Source organism: Pristis pectinata, chromosome 31 (genome assembly GCF_009764475.1).
Source record: "Pristis pectinata isolate sPriPec2 chromosome 31, sPriPec2.1.pri, whole genome shotgun sequence".
Taxonomy (NCBI): Eukaryota; Metazoa; Chordata; class Chondrichthyes; order Rhinopristiformes; family Pristidae; genus Pristis; species Pristis pectinata.
Genome location: NC_067435.1, coordinates 9,328,601 through 9,352,833, shown reverse-complemented (window position 1 = coordinate 9,352,833; position 24,233 = coordinate 9,328,601). Strand labels below are relative to the sequence as shown.

Genomic DNA, 24,233 nt, shown 5'->3' with positions numbered 1-24,233 from the left:
TATCAGTTCTCCTGCCACATCCTCAAAGAATTGAAACAAATTTGTCAAACATGATTTACCTACCATCAAACCATGTTGACCACGCTTGGTTAGTCTATCAAATCTCCTCTTACAAGTCACCTCTCTGCTCTAAGCAGGGGGAAAAATGTTTTCAGGTAATTCTAATCCCCCAACCCTGGAAGCATTTCTATGAGGCAAAGATTTTCCCCACTGTTCAGGTTCTTCAGCGACTGATTTGTCATCTGATTCCATCTCAGCTAATGCTTGTGGGGGAGGGTTAGGTCTTTATTCCATGAAACGTAGCAGAATGAGGGGCAACCTGATAGAAACATTTAAAATTATGAGAGGCATCGATAAGATGGACGGTTGCAGTCTTTTTCCCAGGGGTGGGGAGTCCAAAACTAGAGGGCATAGGTTTAGGGTGAGAGGGGAAAGATTTAAAAGGGACCTGAGGGGCAACTTTTTCACGCAGAGGGTGGTATGTGGAACAAGCTGCCAGAGGAAGTGGTTGAGGTGGGTACGATCGTGTCATTGAAGAAGCACTTGGATAGGTACACGGAGGGATATGGGCTGAATGCAGGAAATTGGGACTAGCTGGGTAGGCACTGTGGTTGGCGTGGGCAGGTTGGGCGGAAGGGCCTGTATCCGTGCTGTATGACTCTCGTCCTGTACGAATGGTCACGTGTGAGGTACCAGAGGTTGCCCCAGGACCACAAGCCAACATCAGCTAAATGGTTTTGGGGAAAACGATTAAAAACATGGGAGAGGCTCATTGAGAGAAATGGCCTCCAAACTGGGAGTTTTGTCCACTGTCACACCAAGTGAGGCTGAGAGAGGAGCTCCCACACCCCCACCTCCCCCCCGCATAGTTTTCAAATGTACCGTCTTTGTAGTGGGGGTAGCAGATTTGTAGCTCCTTGCAGGTACGCCCAGGGTTGTCCTGTGTCCCCACTGGACGTCTCAGCTGCTCCACCTCGTCCTTCAGCGAGGACAGAGCCCCGAAGATCTCCTCCATGCCGTAGGCATAGTCGGGGAACCTCCCCCCGCTGTCGTCGGCTTGCTCGGCCTCGGAGTGCCTCCGGGTCTTCCGTTTGTACAGCGGCAGTGGCTGGATGACCTCGGCAGGTGGGCCCTGGGATGGGACACACATACACAGGAGCTTGCTTCAGTACAGGATGGGCCGCACAATATAACTGACCATGCACATCCAGTGACCACGGAGATATTGTGCCCAACCCTTAACTGGCAGAAACCTGCCCTCCCCCACCTTTACCACATTCTATAGGGGTACCATTGAGAGTGTCCTGACCAGCTGTATCTCTGCCTGGTACAGTAACTGTAACATCTCTGACCATAAGTCTCTGCAGAGAATTGCGAGTACAGCTGGAAAGATCATTGGAGTACCTCTTCCCTCCATCCTGGATATCTACAACACATGTGGCACACGCAAGGTCTGCAGAATCATAGATGACCCTTCTCATCCCTCCCGTGACCTATTTGTCCCACTGCCGTCTGACAAGCAGTACCGGAGCATCCGGGCCAGAACTATTAGACTGTACAACAGATTTTCCCCCCCAGGCTGTCAGGCTCCTGAATACCCTGGAGGCAGTTTCAGACAAATGCCGCGTCAAAAGCCCTGGTTTGCACAATGGCGTATAAGAACTTTGGCTGCTGCTGAGCATGTTTATACATTTAGTGTAACACACTGAGTTTTGGATTTTCTTTGCCTAACTCAGTTTTGCATTAATCTTGCACTAAATTGTATTCTGTATAACTGTTTTTTGCACTATTTGTACTTGCACAATTTTTCTGTCTGCGCTTATTGTATGTCCTCTGTTGTGTGAGTCTGGGGGAAATGACATTTCGTTCCTCCATGTGTTTTTATAGCATATGGGTCAATGAAAATAAAGTAACTTGAACTTGAAATAATCTGTCCTAGATGGGGAGAAGTGAGGGAAAAATTAAAAATAGTGTAGATGGGTGGTTGATGGTTAGCACAGACTTGATGGGCTGAAGGGCCTGCTTCCGTGCTGGATGACTCTGTGAATTTTTTTTAAGAGGTGGCACAGAGGTGCAGCAAGTCGAGCCGCTGCCTCGCTGCACCAGCGACCCGGCTTCAATCCTGATCTCTGGTGCTGTCTGTGGGGAGTTTGCACATTCTCCCTGTGACTGTGTGGGTTTCCTCTGGGTGCTCTGGTTTCCATAGAAACCATAGAACAATACAGCACAATACAGGCTCTTCAGTCCACAATGTTGTGCCGACCTTTAAGCCTCGCCTAAGACTATCTAACCCCTTCCTCCCACATATCCCCCTATTTTAAATTCCTCCATATGCTTATCTAGTAATCTCTTGAATTTGACCAACGTACCTGCCTCCACCACCACCCCAGGCAGTGCATTCCATGTCCCAACCACTCTTTGGGTAAGAAAAAACCTTCCTCTGATATCTCCCTTGAACTTCCCACCCATTACTTTAAAGCCATGCCTTCTTGTATTGAGCATTAGTGCCCCGGGAAAGAGGCGCTGGCTGGCCACTCTACCTATTCCTCTCAATATTTTGTACTCCTCTCTCCTTCTCTCCAAAGAGTAAAGCCCTAGCTCCCTTAGTCTCTCCTCATAATGCATGCTCTCTAAACCAGGCAGCATCTTGGTAAATCTCCTCTGCACCCTTTCCAACACTTCCACATCCTTCCTATAATGAGGCCACCAGAACCGACACAGTACTCCAAGTGTGGTCTAACGTGTGCGCGTGTTTGTCGGTTAAGTGGCCACTGTAAATTGCACTTAGTGCGTAGGTGAGTGGAAGGGAGTTGATGGGAATATGGGGAAAAAGAAATGGATTTGGTGTAGGATTAGTGTAAATGGGTGCTTGATGGCTGGTGCGGACTCAGTGGGTCGAAGGTTCTGTTTCCCTGAGGTATCACTCGATCATTACACTGGAGAGGGTGCAGAGGAGATTCACCAGGATGTTGCCTGGTTTAGAGGACTTTAGTTATGAGGAGTGATTGGACAGGCTGGGCTGGTTTTCCCTGGATCGAAGGAAGCTGAGGGGTGACCTGATAGAGGTGTATAAGGTTCTGAGGGGCATAGATAGGATAAATAGTCAAAATATTTCTCCATGGAATGGTTATCAAAAACAAGAGTGAATAGTTCTGAGGTGAAAGGAAGGAGTTTTAAAGGGGAAAGTGTTTTTTTTACACAGAGAGTAGTTGATATCTGGAAGTTACTGCCAGAGGAAGTGGTGGAACCAGACATAATCATTTTGTTTAAGAGATATTTAGACAGATACTTCAAGAGCAATAAAGGAAACAGTCCTAATGCGGGCAAAATGGGATTAGTACAGATGGGCAAAAGGTCGGCATGGACATGGTGGGCCGAAGGGCCTGTTTCTATGCTGTATGACTCTATGACCTTCTGAAGCCTGGTCCTAGATGACTAAGCTGGTTAGTATCTATCTACAACTCTGGATGGACAACACTAACCCTAGGAAATGATAGAGACTTTGAGACCCTGTGTAAGCAGGGATTGTTGAGTCACCAACTCTCAATGGCAGTGAGAATCATTGAGTTCTTCACAGGATATAGTGGGAGGGACATCTCCTCAGAACATTGTAGTGGCCTTCCTTGAACTGCCCGTAGCAGTTTGGCATAACTGAGTGGCTTTATGGGCCCTTTCATGGAGCAGTTAATAGCCAACCACACTGCCAAGTTCCAGGGTCATGTTCAGGCCAGAATGGTTTAAGAATTCTGTGAAGTGTTGTGATATTTTTGTGACTCTTGTTCCTGGAAAATGATTGCTCCAGATTTATTTAAATTTCCCAGCTGGCAGAGTGGGATTTTAACTCTTGTCTGCAAATCATCACTCTTCACATCTGGGTTACTATTCCCGTAACATAACCACTGTGCTAGTGATCCCTTTACTGACTTGCATGGGCATAACTGAGGAATAAACGTCAGGCAAAAAATAAACTGCTGGAAGAACTCAGCAGGTCAAATAGTATGTGTGGAGGGAAAGAGATAGTCGACATTTCGAGCCAAGACCCTGCATCAGGATTAAGAGTGTAGAGAAAAGATAGCCAGTATATTGAGGCGAGGGGGAGGGGTAAGAGGTGAGAGACTATCTGACTATCTTCCCTGCCATCAGTGCTGATGCAGGGTCTCAATCCAAAACGTCAGCCATCCCTCTGCCTCCACAGATGTTGCTCGACCCCCTGAGTTCCTCCAGCTGTTTATTTTTTGCTCTAGATTCCAGCACCTGCAGTCTCCTGTGTCGCCAATAAATGCCAAGTTTGATCATCTAAAATCCTAGATGTAGTGTCATCAACCAGAAACATTAACTCTGTTACTCTTTCCACTGATGCTGCCTGACCCACTGAGTAGTTCTCACTTTCTGAATTTATTTCAGGATTCCAGCATCTGCGGGATATTACCTTTAATCGGGACAAAACAACCTAACCTAAAACCATTTAGATTTCTAGCTGTAGGGTCTAATTTGGAAGATGGAACATGGAACATAGAACAGTACAGCACAGGAACAGGCCTTTTGGCCCACGTTGTGGAAAACTAATTAAACTAGTAATTAAATGCCTAACTAAATGAGTCCCTTTTGCCAACACAATGTCCATATCCCTCCATTGTCTGCACACTCATGTGTCTATCTAAGAGCCTCTTAAACGCCTTTCATATTTACCTCCACCACCACCCCTGGCAGCTCATTCCAGGCACCCACCACTCTCTGTGCGAAGAACCTGCCCCACACATCTCCTTTGAACTTACCTCTTCTCATCTTAAATGCATGTCCTCGAGTGTTAGACATTTCACCCTCGGATAAAGATACCAGCTGTCTATCTATGCCTCTCATAATCTTATAAACTCAGGTCTCCCTTCAACCTCCTTTGAAGGGATGTTAACAAAATGATCACTAGCAAACAATTCGGTGGTGTCCAACACTTCACTCTGTTAACACAGGGGAAACATAAGCTTCCTCGGACCCAAACCCACAACAGGAAGTGAACGATTGTAGGTAAGCTTACTGGTGGACCAGGAGGACCAGGAGGTCCATCATCCCCTCTCAGACCAACGGGTCCCTGCAAGGAAGAGATGATATGGTCAGTTTGAGCACTACAAGCGATATCATGATAAAGACCAGTAACAACATCGCTGAAGCTACTTACTTCAGAACCTTTGGAACCTTTCTCACCCTGTGGGCCCTGAAACAGAAGAAAGTTAGGTAAATGAGTAGATCTTAGCCGATCATGAGAGGACCACTGAGCTTCTCGAGCTATTCTGCGTGCCAATAAGGCAATTCATGCATTTCCTTGGTCATTTGCTAATGTCCCAAAATTAATGGCAGTGAGTAAACAAATAAAAGAAAGATCTTTATTACATGCTTAAATAGAGGCAAAAATGTGTCTACTGAGTGGCAAGGTGGTAATTTATGTTGCAGGCAGGGCAGCCATGACTACTAAGAACTAGGGCAGCCAGCCATATCTACTGAGGAGCAGGGTGGCCATGTTCGTTGTGGGCAGGTTGGCAACATCAACTGAGGAGCAGGGCAGCCATGTTCGTTGTGGGCAGGTTGGCAACATCAACTGAGGAGCAGGGCAGCCATGTTAGTTGTGGGCAGGTTGGCAACATCAACTGAGGAGCAGGGTGGTCACGTTTGTCGTGAAGTTAAAACAGAAAATGATAGAAACATTCTGCAGGTCAGGCAACATCTGTGGAAAACAAAATGGTTAATATTTCAGGTCCTGACATGTTAACTGCTTCTCTTTTCATGGACGCTGCCTGACTTGCTGAGATTTTCCAGCATTTTCTGATTTTATTTCAGATTTCCTGCATCTGCCTTTTTTTTAATTTTCATGTTTGTTGTGAACAAGGCAGCCATGCCTATTGGTGACCAGGGCTCCCATGTCTGATATAGGCCACAAGGCTGAATTATCTTCCTGAAAAATTAACCCAGATTGCAATCCAAGAAGGAATGTATTCTGGTAGAACCAAGACTGTCCCTGATTGAAAACTTAACTTCAGTGGGTGTTTGATTGGAACAACCAGTTTTGTAAGCGATGGCCTAAAGCACATACTTTTCATGACTTCATGTTTACAACTTCTTTTCCTTCAAAGTTTAAGAGCGTTCATTAATTCTATAACCAATCTGTGTGACTCTTACTCTCTTCCATCTCAGCCTGGTTTCAATTAAACATACGTCTTTTAATTTCAACAGTAAAAGTTGCTTTCAACCCAAAATGCTCCATTTCAGTTCTTGTGGATAATAAATCGATCCTCATGCAAACATAAAATGACCCTGAGAGCTGCATTTGAGGGAGGTATAATTGCGCAGAATATATTTTTGGTTGTACTTTTCAGAACGTTGTGGGTTCAAGTCCCACTCCAGAGACTTGAGCGCTAAAACTTCCGACGAAGAAGGGCAGAAAAGGCTTTGGCTTGACATTGCGGCTTTGGCTTGACATTGCAGCTTTGACACGGTTGCACTCTGTCAGCACTGTGCTAGAACATTAGCCACGTGCAATGTCAAACTAAAGCCTTGTCTGCCCTCCCAGATGAACAGAAGGGACCTCATTGCACCACTTCAAGTAAGGACAGTGGAGCTATCGCTGGGATCCTGGTCAATATTTATCCCTCACCCTACATTTCAAGAGTCTGCTCCTCACCACCTGGTGTTTGGGTAGCTTGTGCTGACCTTGTGTTGTGTTTCCAGTTTTACTGCACACAAAATGAAATGTATTGCATTAGTTTTAATGCACATGGGAATGATTGGATTTCTTCAAATGTTCAAGTTTTTCTTTCAAAGAACAGTGAACTTACAAGAGTCTGATGTCAGAACTGGAACAGTGTCTCTGCAGTTCCTGCAGCCCACTGTATCTTAACAAAGGCCCACAAGGCAGCAATCTGTCCCACAAGAGAAATGTAGCTAAGGAGGGCTAATTCCCCATCCTTGCTCAAAGCAGACGAACTACAGTCTCCCAAACCCATTCAGTTCCATTCTTAGAAATAGGTTCCCAAGGTCTTTCTCTCCACCCCCACCCCACACCCAAACACAGAGACAGTTCCATGCTTTTATAAACTCTGGGACGGGTTTCTTGGTGTTAGGTCAAGTTGTCAGCATGAACATCTGTTTCTGTAGGCTGCATTGTCCAGTGTTCAACTACTTTGCTGTCAGTTAGCACAGAAAAATATTTATTTCTTTGTTTGTTCTTGGGATAAGTTTATAGGATAAAGTGCATGAGTCTATAGGATAGAGTATATAGGATATACTCATAGGAGTATAGTTAGGGTAAGGGGTAAGAGATTCAGAAGGGATCTGAAGGGGACCCTTTTTCCCCCAGAGAGTGGTGAGTACCTGGAATGCACTGTTTGAGAGAGTGGTGGAAGCAGAGACATTGACAACATTTAAGAAGTGTCTGGATGAGTACATAAGTGTCCTTGGCATAGAAGGCTGTGGGCCAAATGCTGGAAGATGGGATTAGCGCTCACTGGTGAACCGAATCGCCTGTTTCCATGCTGTATGACTCTATACGTGTTGAGGTGAGTATTTATTGTCCCTTGAGGTGGAAGTGGTCATGAGCTGCTGAACTGCTGAGTCTGTGTGGTCAAGGTAACCCAGAGCTGGGAAGGCAGTTCTTGGAGTTGGATACAGTGATGATTAAGGCACTGTGATTTGCATCCATGTCGAGAGGGAGTGATAAGGAACTGCCGAGTGGTGGTGTTTCCATACACCCGCTTCCCTTGTTCTTCAAGGTGATAGAGGCCACAGGTTTGGGCAGTAGCGTCAGGATGGCCTGGGCAGTTAACTGTAGTGCATTTCATAGATGTTGCACACTTTAGGTGCGGTGTCTCTTTAGTCTTACAGTCATACAGCATGGAAACAGGCCCTTCAGCCCAAATGGTCCATGCCAGCCAAGATGCCCAGCCCAGTCCAGATAAAGGGTCTTGACCTGAAATGCCGACTGTCCATCTTCCTCCACAGATACTGCCTGACCCGCTGAGTTCCTCCAGCATCTCGTGTGTTGCTCCAGGTTCCAGCATCTGCATCCTCTTGTATTCCCAATCTAAGCTAGTCCCATTTGCCCACATTTGGCCCAGATCCCTCTAAAGTCAAAGTCAAAGTTGAGTTTATTGTCATATGCACAAGTACAAAACCTTTCCTATCCATGTACCTGTCCAAATGTCTTTTAAATGCTGTTAATGTACCTGCCTCAACCACTTCCTCTGGCAGCTCATTCCATATACGGACCACCCTCTGGGCAAAAAAGTTGCCCCTCAGGTTCCTAATAAATCTCTCCCCTCTCACCTTAAACCTATGCCCTCCAGTTCTTGATTCCCCAACCCTGGGAAAAAGACTGTGTGCATCCACCCTATCGATGTACTGGTGGTAGTAAAGATGAATGCTAAGCATGGTGGACAGAGTTCCTCGCCCTGAATGGTGATGAGTGTTGCTGAAGCAGCACTTATCCAGATAACTGGAGCATCTTCCTTCACACCCCTGACTCATGCCTTATAGATGGTGGAAAGATTTTACAGTGAGAAAGCAAGTTATGATTCGGAAATAGCTTGGCTCCCAAAAGTGAAAGGAACCATCCAAACATTGAGAAGAAGTATCTACTTACTGGCAATCCAGGAGATCCCGGAGGACCTATGGGCCCACTGAGCCCTGGAAGTCCCTAAAATCAGGAGAAAAAAGATAATAGTAATATTTGAGTTGCTAATGGATGATATGAACCATTGCTCACAGTGTATGCATTTATGAAAGGCAGATGGCAGAGAAAATACATATCTGGAACATTAATACATATTAATACAAATATTTAGCATGACCCATTAACCCTCACCAATTTTTATAGATATACCATAAAAAATATCTTATCCGGATGCATCACGGCTTGGTATGGCAACTGCTCTGCCCAGGACTTCAAGAAACTGCAGAGAGTTGTGGACACACCTCAGCACAACACGAAAACCAGCATCCTTTCTATGAACACTGTCTATATTTCTCGCTGCCTCGGTAAAGCAGCCAGCGTAATCAGAGGCCCTACCTACCTCGGACATTCTCTCTTGTTCCCCCTCCCATCGGGCAGACGATACAAATGCCTGAAAGCATGTACCACCTGGCTCAAGCACAGCTTCTATCCCGCTGTTATAAGGCTATTGAATGGACCTTTTGTACAACTCTTGACCTCACTATCTACCTTGTCATGGCCTTGCACTTTATCGTCTGCCTGCACTGCACTTTCTCTGTAACTGTAACACTATATTCTGCATTCCCTTGTATTACCTCAATGTACTGATGTTATGAAATGATCTGTATGGATGGCATGCAAAACACAGTTTTTCACTGTGATAATAATAAACCAATTTACCAACTATCATGTTACTTGCTTAAGTATCTCTCTGCTTTCTGAGTTGAACCACTCAGCTCCCTTCTATTGAACGGTCAAGTGGGTGCCTTGTGTAGAAGACAAGAGCGGCACTCTCATAAACCTTGGTGCTCCATCATTTCATTGGATAGTATTCTTGCATCTGTATTTAGGAGATTCTGGGTTCAAGTCCCACTTCAGCGACTTCTGCATAGATGTCTAGGCTGGCATTCTCAACACAATACCAAGTGCGCGCTGCACTGTCGAGGTTTCTATGCGTGTGTGAGATGATGAGGCAAAGCCCTGTCTGCTCTCTCAGCAGGAGCTGTTATGAGCTTCTCCCAAGTGTCCCAGATGACATCTACCCCTCCACTCAATATTCCCAAAACCTGGCTGCAAGTGGGAACTTGCTGTGCACAAAGTGGCTGCTGTAGTTCCACATTCCAAGGGAATCTTCACTTCAAAGACGAGATCATTGGCTGTCAAGTGCTTTGGGACACCTTGAACAGGATATGAAAGGTGCTATTGAAATCAAAGTCCTTTTCATACAACACATTCCATATACACTGGTGAGAACTGGGGTGGTAGATGCACTATCTAAATAATGTTCCATTTACATTTACTTCTCTAGAGGTAAGCTACAGTGGAAAAAAAAACCTCTGATAATCCGGCATCTGTTTGTTAATCCGGTGGTCTGGTATCCAACTCATTCATTAGTCTGGAATGTGTTCCAGGGATCCAGAGTGCAAGCAGGATGTGCAGGAAGAATTGGTGATCCGAAGTACAGCCAGAGCTGGGATTGAACTCTGGAACACCAGGCATCAGGAACGTGGATAGGTTTGTGGTAGGAGCCAAGGTCTGGAGTGGTCATATATTCCTGTTCTCTTTCAACTCAATGGGTTCACGGGAAAATCGATTATACTACCGTGTAATATGTAAAATAAATAGAGTTTGGGTATTAATAGCAGTAACATCCAATAGTCCAGAAAATCTGCATCTGCTCTGGACTGTCGGATCCTGCAGAGAGCGGTAAACACAGCCCAGTCCATCACAGGCTCGTTAATTCCTTCCATCCAGTCCGCCTTCACGGTGCATTGTTTCAGGAAGGCTAACAGTATCGTCAAGGATGCCTGCCACCCTGGCCATTCCCTTTTCTCTCTTCTGCATTCTGGGAGAAGATACAGGAGCTTAAAAAAGCCCAGATGTCCAGACTCACGAACAGCTTCTTCCCCACTGCTGTCAGACTCCGGAACCAATCACCTCTTTCACATCCCTTTCCCGGTGGTGCTGCCATGTTTTTGAACCCTTAGTTCTACCTCTTCCGTTATTGTTACTTTAGCATTTCTTTTTGTACTACCTCAGTTTGCACTGCTATACTCTGCACCATTCTGTTGATTTGCACTCGTCGCTGTATTTCTTGTGTTGATTATTACCATGTACACTGTTTACTCTGTGAGCTTCATGTGAGCAAGGAATTTCCTTGCACCCTGGTATATATGACAATAAACTAATCTGGATCTGTTAGTCTGGCACCACCAAAGTCCCATAAGTGCCCAATTATTTGAGCGTTACCGTATCACTGAATAACATGGGCCAACACATTGATGCAATCACAAAGAAGGCACGCCAGTGGCTCTACTTCATTAGGTGTTTGAGGAGATTCGATATGTCACCAAAGACTCTTGCAAATTCCTACAGTGGAGAGCATCCTGACTGGTTGCATCACAGCCTGGTATGGAGGTTCCAATACACAGGATTGCAAGAGGCTGTAGAGGGTTGTAGACTCAACCAGCTCCATCACGGGCACAACCCTCCCCACCATGGAGGACATCTTCAAGAAGTGGTGCCTCAAGAAGGCAGCATCCGTCATTGAGGACGCTCATCATCCGTGACATACCCTCTTTTCATGACTACCATCAGGGAGGAGGTACAAGAGCTTGAAGACCCACACTCAACGATTCAGAAACAACTTCTTCCCCTCCGCCATCAGATTTCTGAATGGTTCATGAACCTATGAACACTACCTTGTTATTCCTTTGGTTTTGCAATATTTAGTTATTTTGTAATTTATGGTAATTTTATGTCTTTGCACTGTGCTGCTGCTGCAAATCAACAAATTTCACGACATTAAGACAGTGATAACAAACCTGATTCTGATTCTAGAATGGTAATGAGCACTGTGTTGGCTGGTACTGATCTCCTCCTCCTCTTTCCTTGGCAGGGTATCAATGAGATCTACCACTGAAATCAGGGAACCACTGCTTGGTCTCCATACTCACAGTATCTCCCTTGATCCCTGGTTTTCCTTGGTTTCCTGGGAGGCCTCTATCGCCCTTCTCGCCAACTTCACCAGGAGGTCCAATCAGGCCAATCACACCAGCATGTCCCTGGAAGAGCCAAAAGAGGGAAAATTGACCATGGAGAAAGGACAACTCCCATCGAGGCTTGGATCAGAATCATTGGCCACAGTGCTTGGAACCGATTGGCGCACTTCCCAGGGAAGTCATTGGTTCTATTAAATCTCAGGAGCCCTTGGTTTGAGTGAGAGCAAGGGACACTATTAATTAATGTTATTCTCATACATATTTGGAATTCCATTTTGGGTGGGATTGCACAGAGGCACAGTCCATCCAAATACACCAAAATAATAGGTTAAGTGTAGAGTAACTACCAAAAAAGTGACAGCACCTCAAGGGTTAAATTAATATACCTGCTGACCTCAGTGGAGTGGACACCCACTCCAAACACTGAACAATGCATTTACCTCTATATGTGTCTAATGATTAGCACTTTCCTCTATCTGATTTTCATTTCTTTTATGGAAAATGGGATTACAATATATTTCAGTGGACTAGAGAAGTGTGACAGGGCTGACCATTCAATCCAAGGGCCTCGCATCTTGTACCTAGACAGCAAGAAGATCTGGGTGAATGGGGCCTCTATTTGGAAGAGCCAATGATGATAATAAATAATCAAGAGTAAAAAAAATCTTCACTAAGAATATCCTTCAAACCAACAAGAATGAATGTTCGTGTGGGTTCCTGTCAACTCACTGATAGTTTTTCCACACCTTATATTACTCACAGATTTTTAAACTCTTTACAATTAAATTAGCAATTAAACTGGGGGCATGAGGGATTGTTCATGTATTTAACATAAGGCAAATAATTAGGAGTAAATGTGAATTTCCCTGTTGTAAAAGACCACAGTTAATTCTGACAAAGGGTCTCAGATCCGAAATGTTAAGTTTTTCTCTCTCCACAGATGCTGCCTGACCTGCCGAGTGTTTCCAGCATTTTTTCTTTTCGTTTCAGATTTCAAGCATCTGTATGTGTTTTATTATTATTTCCATCAGAGAAATGCACTGTGGGAACAGATCCTCATCCCTAGTCCCAAGGGCTCACTGTGCAATGCAGTGCATGCACACTGTGACCTGCTGCTGTAATTTGCAAACACTGCATCAGTTCAGAGTATAAAATGCAGCTGCAGCAGTGTTCCATGCTTAGCGTTGTCAACCGAGCACAGACTCATTTCTTCAGCACTTCCGAAGAGATTACCCACCTTGTCACCTTTTAATCCTTGATTTCCCTTCAGTCCTGGCATACCAGGAGGACCCTAAACAAAAGCAAAGCAACAGTCAGTTAAAGGTGATTTAATGTGAACTCAAAAGTACAAAGGATAGACTGTACCTAGTTTTACCTATTATTGTTTTATCGTGTACTACCTCAATGCACTGTGTAATGAATTGATCTGTATGAACGGTACGCAAGAGAAGTTTTTCACTATACAAGTGACAATAATAAACCAATTTACCAATACCCTGCAGCACTATCATTGCTCAGTTAAAACCATGTTTATCATCTAATACAGTCACAGGAACAGGCCCTTCAGCCCATGGAGACACAAGAGACTGCTGATGCTGGAATCTGGAGCAACACTGGAGAAGCTCAGCAGGTCACGCAGCATCTATGGAGGGAAAGGGACATTCGGAATATGAGGCCTGGGCAGACAACATCCTGGCAGCATGAACATTGAATTCTCCAGCTTCTGGTAACTGCTCTCGCTCTTGTCCCATTTTTTCTCTCCCCTCCTGATCGACCTGGCTCCCATTACCCTGTCTCTTTCCCCTCCCCACCCGCCTATCACCCACACACTCCTCCCACTGGTTCCCCTCCTCCCCTTTATTCCACGCTCTACCTTCCTCTCCTATCAGATTCCATGATCTTCAGCTCTCTTGTCACCTCCACCTATCATCTCCCAGCCTTTGACGCCATTCTTGCTCTTCCCTCCCCCATCTGCCTATCACCCCCACCTGGATCCACCTATCACCTGCCACCTCTTGCCTGACCCCTTCCCTCCACCTCTTCATACTGGCTATCTTCCCTCAGTCTGTCACTCCAGATTAAGGGTCTTGACCTGAAACGTTGATTGTCCGTTTCCCTCCATAGATGCTGCCTGACCTACTGAACCCATGTTGACCATTAAATACTCATTTGCACTAAAACTACATGAAACATATTTTATTCTCCCCACATTTCCCATCAACTCTGCATAGATTCTACCACTCACCGACACACTAGGGGCAATTTACAGCGGCCAACTAACCCATCAACCCGCACGTCTTTGAGAAGTGGGTGGTCACAGGGACAACATGCAAGCTCCACGCAGACAGCACCAGAGGTCAGGATTGAACCCAGAAATAGGTGGGGGGGGGGGGGGTAGTCTAAATTCTGACTGGGCAGATTTTACATCCGTGCTGCACAGCATCTGGCTTGTGTCGGAGAGGCAGTCGCTGCCACCTGCTCCCACACTTAACTGGCGCTGAAGCCTGTTCCTGATCGGCCAGGAGCAGTACTTGCCCCCTTGAAGTGCAACTCCTGACGTGATTTGGCAGCTGGTTAAGCAAAGCCATCGGTTTTCCAGCTGTCAAAGCACTTTGATTTATCAGTGAACACCTCTCTTATTAATAAAATGAATCTCATTAAAAATTAATGATTTTACAAGCTAAAAGTAATTAAAACACTGTAAATCACTTCAAGGCAATTAATCACTTTCGATTTGACAACTAAAGTGCATTTGTTAACTCAGAATAATTTGAGATACAACTTATTTGGTTCCTCTCCACCTTCCTTTCTTACCAGATTCCATCATGTTGCCTTCACCCACCACCTCCCAGCCTCTACGATCTCCACTCTTTCCTCCTCCCCCTGCCAATCAACCCCTCCTCACCTGGCTCCACCTATCGCTTGCTGGCTCTTGCTCCACCCCTTTATACCGGCTATCTCCCCTCTATCCTTCAGCCCAGATGAAGGGTCTCGGCCCGAAACTTTGACAGTCCGTTTCCCCTCCACAGATGCTGCCTGACCCGCTGAGTTCCTCCACCAACTCCTTCTTCCGCTCTCTGAGATGTAACTTGCCTGAACCATTTCTGCCCCTGCCCTGCCCTCCCCTCCAGTGAAACGAATGCAGTTGATGAGCCAGTATTGGGTCTCACCAGCCATCCGACCACCAGAATTCCCAGGGTAATGACTGGAATCCATGAGCACAAAGAGACAGCAGCAAGCCCATCAAGGACGTGAGAAACGAGTGGAGAGGTAGGCTATTCCGTCGATGATACCTCCTTCATCATTAGTCTCCTGGATCGTTTTTTACCTCAGCAACGCCTTCCGGCATTAAACCATATCTCTTCCTTCCCATTACATTCAAAAACCCATCCATTTCACATATCTCACAGCAGACCATTCAGCCCATCTCATGGTGCATTCCCATCAATCCCATCTCTCCACTTATTTACCTGTAACCTAATCTTTCTCACACACCCATCAACTCCCCACTGATGCTCCCACCACCCATCTACACTACAGTGGCCAATTAACCCACTTACCCACGTCTTTGGGGGGGGGGGAGAAAGGGGTAACTGGAGGACTCCAGGGAGAATGTGCAAATTCCACGCAATCGGCAGCCGCAGTCAGGGTCGAACCAGGGTTGCTAGAGCCGTGAGGCAGCTGTGGCAGCTCAGGACAATCCTCGCTGCAAGGAGATTTGGGGTCCACAATCGTGCACATGGCCTTCGGAGACGTTTCCATCTCGCCCTCCCCTCAAAAAGAAGTCGTGCACCTGATGTCCTCTGCTAATGTGATCAGTGGATTATTTGATTGTTCAACCTTCTTGTGTCTTCCAAATAACCCACAGGAGCACAGCTAATAAAGTTGTTGCCTCACATCTCCAGTGATCTGGCTTCAGTCCCGACCTCTGGCGCTGTCTGTGTGGTGTTTGCACATTCTCCCTGTAACCATGTGGGTTTCTTCTGGGTGCTCCAGTTTCCTCCCACATCCCAGAGGTGTGTGGATCGGTAGGCTAATTGGCCACTGTAAATTGCCCCCAGTGTGTAAGTGAGTGGGAGAATCTGGGGGGAAGTTGATGAGAATGTGGGGAGAATAAAATAGGATCAGTGTGAACAGGTGCACGATGGTCAGTGCGGATTCAGTGGGCCGAAGGGCCTGTTTCCCTGCTGTATGACTCTCTAAGGTTGAGAGAGGGAGGCACACTACTTCAGTTAGGAGAAACCCATCATCATACTTAGGAATTTCCATGCCATGTTCCTCGTGGATCTGCACTGGTGGAGATCTTGTCACATCCTAATAATGTCCGATCACATCTAATAGCATTTCCATAGCTGCATCAGTTAGTTACACACTTTCCAATGATTTACCATTAAATCAGTTAATAATGCAAAGGAAATTGTTCAGAATATATAATAATTAATATGACAGTTTTGTAACTAATCACTGGGAGTAAATGAGGTCCACTGTTAGCTTCGGGAGTGATGGACAAGGCAGGAGAAAAATGACAAGAAACATTTTGAAACTGTAAAAAACTAAAAAATGCTTTCCAAGAAGAAATTTAGATTTGTTCATGAAAATTCAACAACATCCTCAGTGGCACAGCTAGTAGAGCCACTGCCTCACAGCTCCAGTGACCTGGGTTCAGTGCTGACCTTTGGTGCTGTCCGTGTGGAGTTTGCATGTTCTCCCTGTGAACATGTGGATTTCCCCCCAGGTGCTCAGGTTTCCTCCCACATCTCGAAGACGCACAGGTCGATGGGTTAATTGGCTGCTGTAAAATTGTCCCTATGGTGCAGGTGAGTGTTAGAATCTGGGGTTGATAATGAGAAGGTGGGGAGAATAGATGGGATTGGTGTGGGAATAGTGTAAAATGGGTTTCCAGTGATGAGTGTGGACTTAGTAGGTCGAAGAGTTATACAGGGATGAAGCCAGGCTCTGTAATCTTGTCTGAAACAGTGGCAGAGACAGCTTTAGAAAGAATGTTGCATATTTATGTTTAATTATTTATTTAAGAACAAAGGAAACAGGAGAAGGGGTAGATCAGTCAGCATCTCGAGTCTGATCATGGCTGATTCAATAAGATCATGGCTGATCTAATCCTGGCTCCAACTTTACTTTCCTGCACTCACTCAGACCTCTTTACTCTTTGTAGTTCAAATGCCTACTTAATTGAAAGTGAATGTCACAGGCAGTTTATTAACATTCCTAAGTGGCCTTGAGTTCAAGACAGTTGACCACAGTTATGGGTCTGGAGACACATAGGATGACAGATTTCTCTCAGTGAAGGATATCAGTGAATTAACTGGGTTTTTACTTCAATCCAACTGTTTTGCAGTTTCCATTTGCAAGTCCAGAATTACTTCAATTTACTAGCTGTAGTGGTGAGATTCGATCTTACGTATCTGGATCATTAATCCAGGAGTCTATTCACAAATCCAGAAATCTACCTAAGCCTTTAAAATTGGGAGGATGAGTGGGAGACAAACTGGAGAGTTTGTTATGAGATCTGTCACATGGATGGTAGGCTGAATGGTCTTATTCAAAGAGTCACAGAGCCATCGAAAAATCCAGCAGGGTAACAGGCCCATCGGCCCACCAAAGCCGCACGGACTATCCACCACCAATTTACACCAATCCTACGATATTCCCTTTTTTTTATTCTCCCCACATTCTCAACAACTGTCCCCAGATTCTACCACTCACCCACATATTAGCAATTTAAGCATCCAATTAACCCACCAAACCCCACGTGTTTGGGATGGGGGAGGAAACTGCTCCACTAACTGTGCCACTGTACTGTCTACAAATAAAAAATGGGGAGCTTGGGCAAGTATGGATCAATGGATTTGAGTGTAAAATTATTCAGTCATTTAATTTGCTGCCTTAGAGTTAATATTGGAGCTTGAGAAGATTGCTTTTGCTGTAATAATGTTGTTCAATTCAGTGTCATGGTGCACAAACTGAAAATAAATACAGCTCTTCTCCCTGGAGAGCTGGGAGTTCTCACTCTGAGACCTGAAGGCCCTCGCTTAAACCTTCTACAAAAGAAATAACCAGAAAGACTAATGAGGCATTAGCCCTTCTGACTAGTGATTTGGAATATAAATGTAAGGAATTACTTACAGACTCTGCTCAGACTATACTGAGACGTTTGAGAACCAGGGTATTGGGGAGGGGCAGTGTACGTTCCTCGTAATTGTACCAGACTCCAAGAATTTAGAGACACAGGAGACTGCAGATGCTGGAATCTGGAGCAACAATCTTCTGGAGGAACTCAGTGTCAAGCAGCATCTGTGGGAGAAAAGGAATCGTCAACATTTCAGGTCGAAATCCTGCATCAGGACCTGATTCAGGGTTTTGACCTGAAACGTTGACAGTTCCTTTCCTCTCCACAGATGCTGCTCGACACTAAGTTCCTCCAGAAGATTGTTTGTTGCTCCAAGAATTTAGAGATACTGTTTATAAAATTGGTTTGTACTTTCTGGTATAGCAAAAAGGGCTGGCTGGTCCATTGTAGGGTTTTCAAAACAATTGGTAGACCAAATAAAGAGAAACATTTCTACTGGTGGGGAATTAAGGATGAGGTGTGGAGACACAAGAGATTGCAGATGTTGGAATCTAGAACCCTCCTGATACAGGGTTTCAACCCGAAATGTTGACAATTACTTTGTTCCCACCGATGCTGCTTGACCTGTGGAGTTCCTGCAGCAGATTGTTTGTTGCTCAGGATGAGGTGTTTTGGATAAAGAGAACTTGCCAATTAGGGGGAAGAGTAAGCAACGGACTCAAAAAGGGTGGTAGATATGCAGAACTCTCACTTTCTAACTCAATTCATAAATTTAAATTTGATGTTGGCCATTAAGGATGTAATTTCAGGCAGATGGATGGAATAAATAGCATGATCCCATGATGCCAGACCTGTGGGGCTGAATGGCCTACAATAAGGGAATAACTGAACTTCTCAAGGTGCTGGGCCCAGTTGAAGGACGGAGCCATGTGCTTTATTCTAGAAAGTGTGCACAGTGCCATAGCTGAGGGGTTGAGTGATCTTCTCAAAGGGCTGGTCTATTAGGGATTAACGTAATTAGACAACATTAGTTTAATTAGTTCAGCACAACACCGTGGGCCGAAGGGCCTGTTCCTGTGTTCTACTGTTCTATGTGCAAATAGGAATCTTGGTCGGCATGGACCAGTTGGGCTGAAGGGCCAGTTTCTGTGCTGCATGACTCCATGTTAATGTTCATACTGAGGGGTTGAGCCAGGTGTGACTGACAGTGGTAGCCAGGGGGCTGGGTGAGGAGGGGCCCAGTGGCTGACTGTTCCCCCGTTGTCACTTACCATGGGGCCAGGGGGTCCATTCTGGCCAGGCGGCCCAGGAAGACCTTGCTCTCCCTGTTAAAACAGAAGGTTACAACTGGTTACTCACTTACACCTCTAGCAGTGAAAGAGCAAACACTGAAACATCTCAGACCACAATCTCTTTGCATCGTCTACTTACAACTGGCCCAGGAATCCCTCTCAAACCTTCAGGTCCAGGGTTGCCAGGTGAGCCTTGAGGTCCCCTTGGCCCCGTCCTACCAACTGGGCCCGGTCGCCCAGGGGAACCCTACATGAGAGACAACATGGCCGCTTGGCATTACTCTACGAAGGCACAGCATTTCACATTCGGAAGAAATATGCCTAAAATTACAAATATTTAACAAATGTCAAGCAATCCAATTAGCAGATTCGGGTTGGAAATCTGATGCACTGCATGTGAATTCCGTAATACTCCATTTTCAAAATTTGGATCACTTCACTTCAACAGAATCAGATTTCACTGTGGAGCACAACATGGGCACATTATTCGCTTGCCCATTTAGTGTAAACCAACTGCAGTGTGTGTAGGGTGCACTGCTGCTTACTAAAGTAAGTAACGGAGTTGGAGCTATTGATAGGACTTCCTTTATTGAAGGCAGTGGCTTTCGACTTACAGCAGTGCCTGGAACAACAATGTTTCCAAAGTCTGACTTGTTCAGTTCTTAAAGGTACACTTACACTCATATAGACTGCTCCAGCGAACATGAGTTTCAAAACCTTCATCTTTAAAAATATGCCACTATCTTTCAAACATACGCTCTCTACCATCGAAAGAGATAGGGACATTGCAATACCATTTACAATTTCTCAGATAATACCATACTTACTCACGACATACAACGAGGCCATTTTGGCCCATCGAGTATATGTTAACTCGCAAAGCAATTCCATTCCATTCCCCCATTATTTTGCCCTCTCACCCATTTTCCTTACATTCCCAGCAAATCCCATCAGATTCTCCCACCCACCTACACACTTAGGTTAATTTACAGTGGCCAATTAACCAACCAACCCACACTTATTTGGGTTGTGGGAGATATCTGGAGCACCTATAAGAAACCCATGCAGTCACAGGGAGAACATGCAAACTCCCAGGCAGACAGCACCTTAGGTTAGGATTGAACCTGGGTCACTGGAGCCGTGAAGCAGATCATACTTGCATGTAACATGGCTTGAGGAGTGGTAAGTAGCATTCGCATTACAGGAGTATCAGGGAACATACATGTCCAATAAGAGAGAGACTGTAACCACTCTTCTTGACAGTTTATGGTATTACCATCATCAATAGTCTGGGGATCACCAGCGACCAAGAACTCAAAAGAACAAGTCACATAAATACTGTGTCTACAAGGAAAGATCAAAGGCTGGATATCCTGCAATGAGTGACTCCCCTCCTGACACCACAAGGGCATTCCCCTGTCTGCAAGGCACAGGTCAACAGCATAATAGAATACTCTCCACTTGCTTGAATGAGTGCAGTTCCACCCGGTCTTAATACCATCCAGGACAAAGAAGTCTGTTTGACTGGTACCCCACCCACCATTTACTCCCTCCAGTGTGTACCACCTACAAAGAACACTGCAGTCACTAAGCTACTCTGAAAGCAGCTCCCAAACCGAGGATTTCTGCCACCAAGAAGGGCAAAGGTGTCAGGCACATGGAGACACCACCTCCCCTCCATCACACATCATCCTGACACGGAATATATCGCCAGTCCTTCAACGCTACTGGGAGTAAATCCTGGTACTCCCTCTCCAAGAGCATTGCAATACCATTTACAATTTCTCAGATAGCACCATGTTTACACTGTATTCACCGCACAGTGGAAGCACCTTCACCAGAAGGACCACAAAAGGTTCCAGAAAGCAGCTCACTGCCCGCTTCTCAAGGGCAACTAAGGACAAACAATAAATGCTGGTCTTGCCAGCCAACGACATCGGCGAGGAATGAATTTTGAATGGGTGCAAATGTCAACGAAAAATGTCTTAAAAAATAAATGTCGTTTTACATGTAAAATTACAGACAATCTGTCATATCCCTCCAGAGATTCAACTGAGTGGAAAATCCAGAATTGGTTTTAGCAGCTTTGTCCAAGCTTCTGATCTCCCGGTGAGGTACAGTGGGATTATTTTTAGTATAGATGATGGAGGGAAGGAATTTTAACACAGCTTTCAGTATGCTTGATATTTTCTGTGTAAATCACAAACACTTAAACAAAAATGCCTGCCAGAAGTGTTCCAGCAGAACTTTCATATTCCAAATTAAGCTAAACTTTTCTCTGCATTTAATTTTGATACAGGAATCCCTTTCGCAATTATAGTATTAGACAGACTACCAGAGCATTCCTTGCCCCATGAATCTTCCTGGATGATCCTTTTGCATGTTTAATGGAATCTGACAGGGTTCCAACAGGATGGAGCAGAAGGAGGTGGGGTTGCCAGTTTGGCCAGTTTTTTTATTATTATTTCCCTGCTTAAGGGCAAAACTGATCTTGTTCATGGGTAGTCCCCAGGGTCTAATTCTGATGAAGAGTCGCAGACCTGAAACATTAACCGTTTCTCTTTCCACAGATGCCGCCTGAGCTGCTGAGATTTTTCCAGCGTTTTCTGGTTTTATCCCAAGGGCAAAGATTTGGATTACAAAAGCAGAATGCCACTGATGCGGGAAGTCGGGACGAGTAACCTTGATCCACTCCCTTCTGTGGACAGAGGTGTTTCAGCCGATCTGGGCTTGGTCTCCTCATTGTGAAGAAGGGTACAAGTTAATCAGGAGAAGCGGTAATTAGTCTGACAAAATAAGCACAACACTGCTTCAGAGGAGGGCAGGTGTTGCAGATCCTGCCACTGCACAGGAGGTGCTGTTGGAAGGTTCAAGTGGATATTGCTTCAGATCAGGATTGGCTGCTGTGTTGCTACTGAGGAAAGCACTTGCTCTAACAAACACTTCCCAAAAGGAAGAGCACATGGACAGTTCACATTCATCAGCAGATGAACTCCATATGCCATGTCCACCTACACTAATCCCATTTGCTGATTAGGTTTGTACTCTTCTGTGTCTTGTCTGTTTAAGTGCCTGACCAAATGTCTCTTAAATATTGTGACTGTATCTGCTTCCACCACCTCCTCTGGCAGCATGTTCCAGATATCCAGCACTCTCTGTGTAAGAAACTTTGTCCTCAGATCCCTTTTAAAACTCCTTCCTCTCACAGGTACGGCACGGTACGGTGCAGTGGTTAGTGTAACGTTTTACAGTGCCAGCAACTTGGGTTCAATTCCGGCTGCTGTCTGTAAGGAGTTTGTACGTTCTCCCCGTGTCTGCGTGGGTTTCCTCCGGGTGCTCCAGTTTCCTCCCACATTCCAAAGGCGTACGGGTTAGGAAGTTGTGGGCATGCTATGTTGGTGCCGGAAGCGTGGCGACACTTGCGGGCGGCCCCCAGAACACTCTACGCAAAAAGATGTATTTCACTGTGTGTTTCGATGTACATGTGACTAATAAAGATATCATATCTTATAAACCTATACCCTCTAATTTTTGATACCCCTACTCTGGGAAAAAGATTCTGACTATCTACGTTAGCTAGGTATCTTATCATCTTATCAGGTCAGCCTCCTTCGCTCCAGGGAAAACAAGCCCAGCCTATCCAATCTCTCCTCATAACTAATGTTCTCCAATCCAGGCAACATGCTGGTGAATCTCCTCTGCACTCTCTCCAACACAACCACATCCTTCCATAGTGTAGCGACCAGAACTGTACAAATGTGGCCTAATCAGTGTCTTCTCAAGTTGTAGCATGACCTTCCAATTTTTACATTGTATGAAGGCAAGCATGCCACGTGCCTCCTTCATCACCCTAACTACCTGTGTTACCACTTTCATGGAACTATCGGCTTGAACCCCAAGGTTCCTCTGTTCATCAACATTCCTTCCTGCTCTACCATTTACTGTATATGTCCGACCCTTTTTGACTTCCCAAAGTGCACTATCTCACACTTGTTGACTTGCTGGGATTAAATTCCATCTGCCAATTCTCTTCCCGACTTTCCGTCTGACCTATATCCTACTGTGGCTGTAGACAAGCTTCCTCATTATCCACCAACACTACCAATTTCCATGTCATCTGCAAACTTACTAATCATTCCTCCTACATTCATATCCAAGTTATTAATATATATCACAAACAGCAAGGGTCCCGGCACTGATCCTCGTGGTACACCATTGGTCACAGGCTTGTAATCGGAAAAGCATCCTTCAGGTACAGCATGTCACATGTTGGAACCATTCCCCCTCCCTCTCACAAACTGAACATTTGCCATGGGGCAGCATAGTGGCGCAGCTGGCAGAGCTGCTGCCACACAACTCCAGAGACCCTGGTTTGATCCTGACCTCCGGTGATGTCTGTGTGGGGTTTGCATGTTGTTCCCTGTGACTGCGTGTGTTTCCTCCGGGTGCTCCGGTTTCCTCCCACATCCCAACAATGTGTGGGTTGGGTCAGTGAATTGGCCGCTGTAAGTTGCCCCTCGTGTGTAGGTGAGTGGTAGAACCTGGGGGGGAGGTTGAAGGGAATGTGGGGAGAATAACTTATTGGGAACATTAATGGGGAACAGGATTACTTTGAACCAGCATACACTCGACGGACCAAAATAGCCTCCTGCTACAGCAGGAAGAAATATAGAAATGTCACAAAGTTTTGGACTCTAAAGACATTTACTGTATAACACAACTATTTCTCATAAAAGTATTACCTTTGAACCCTTCTGGCCTTCTCGACCCCCTGGTCCTGATGGCCCATGAGGACCCTGGAAGAGAGAAGTAGTGTTTGAAACCAATGAGTTTTAAACAGGCATTTAAAAAAATTCAGGAACAATAACAGAGACACATTACAGAGCCTGGAGTCACATGGCTTGACCAGATCCTTCCGCTGTCACACATAAGTAGAGCACAAAATCAATTCCAATGTCTCACCAGCTACTCTTCCAAAGGGCAGGAACCCTGTATAATGAGATGTCACGGTGATGAATTTTTATTAATGTACCATGCAAACCCCCGTTCAAACTTGCAGAATGTTGTCTGAATATAAAACCCCTGAATTGCATTGCAAAATGAAATGGGTTTAAGCTGTGTTTCAAAGGATGGTAGCAATGCTACATCACAACGTC

General features: G+C 45.4%; 1 protein-coding gene across 2 annotated transcripts in view; it reads right to left on the bottom strand.

The window, feature by feature from the left end:
* The window catches only part of LOC127584886 (collagen alpha-1(XI) chain-like), a 327,113-nt gene that overhangs the window by 29,370 nt on the left and 273,510 nt on the right, over window positions 1-24,233 (bottom strand). For both annotated transcript variants that reach the window (XM_052041855.1, XM_052041856.1), the window contains 9 exons: window positions 23,820-23,873; window positions 19,217-19,324; window positions 19,057-19,110; window positions 12,935-12,988; window positions 11,653-11,760; window positions 8,627-8,680; window positions 5,174-5,209; window positions 5,033-5,086; window positions 883-1,132 (listed from right to left, as the gene is read on the bottom strand). In XM_052041855.1, the coding sequence (XP_051897815.1) occupies window positions 883-1,132; window positions 5,033-5,086; window positions 5,174-5,209; window positions 8,627-8,680; window positions 11,653-11,760; window positions 12,935-12,988; window positions 19,057-19,110; window positions 19,217-19,324; window positions 23,820-23,873 (772 nt within the window). The remainder of the gene's footprint in view (window positions 1-882; window positions 1,133-5,032; window positions 5,087-5,173; window positions 5,210-8,626; window positions 8,681-11,652; window positions 11,761-12,934; window positions 12,989-19,056; window positions 19,111-19,216; window positions 19,325-23,819; window positions 23,874-24,233) is intronic.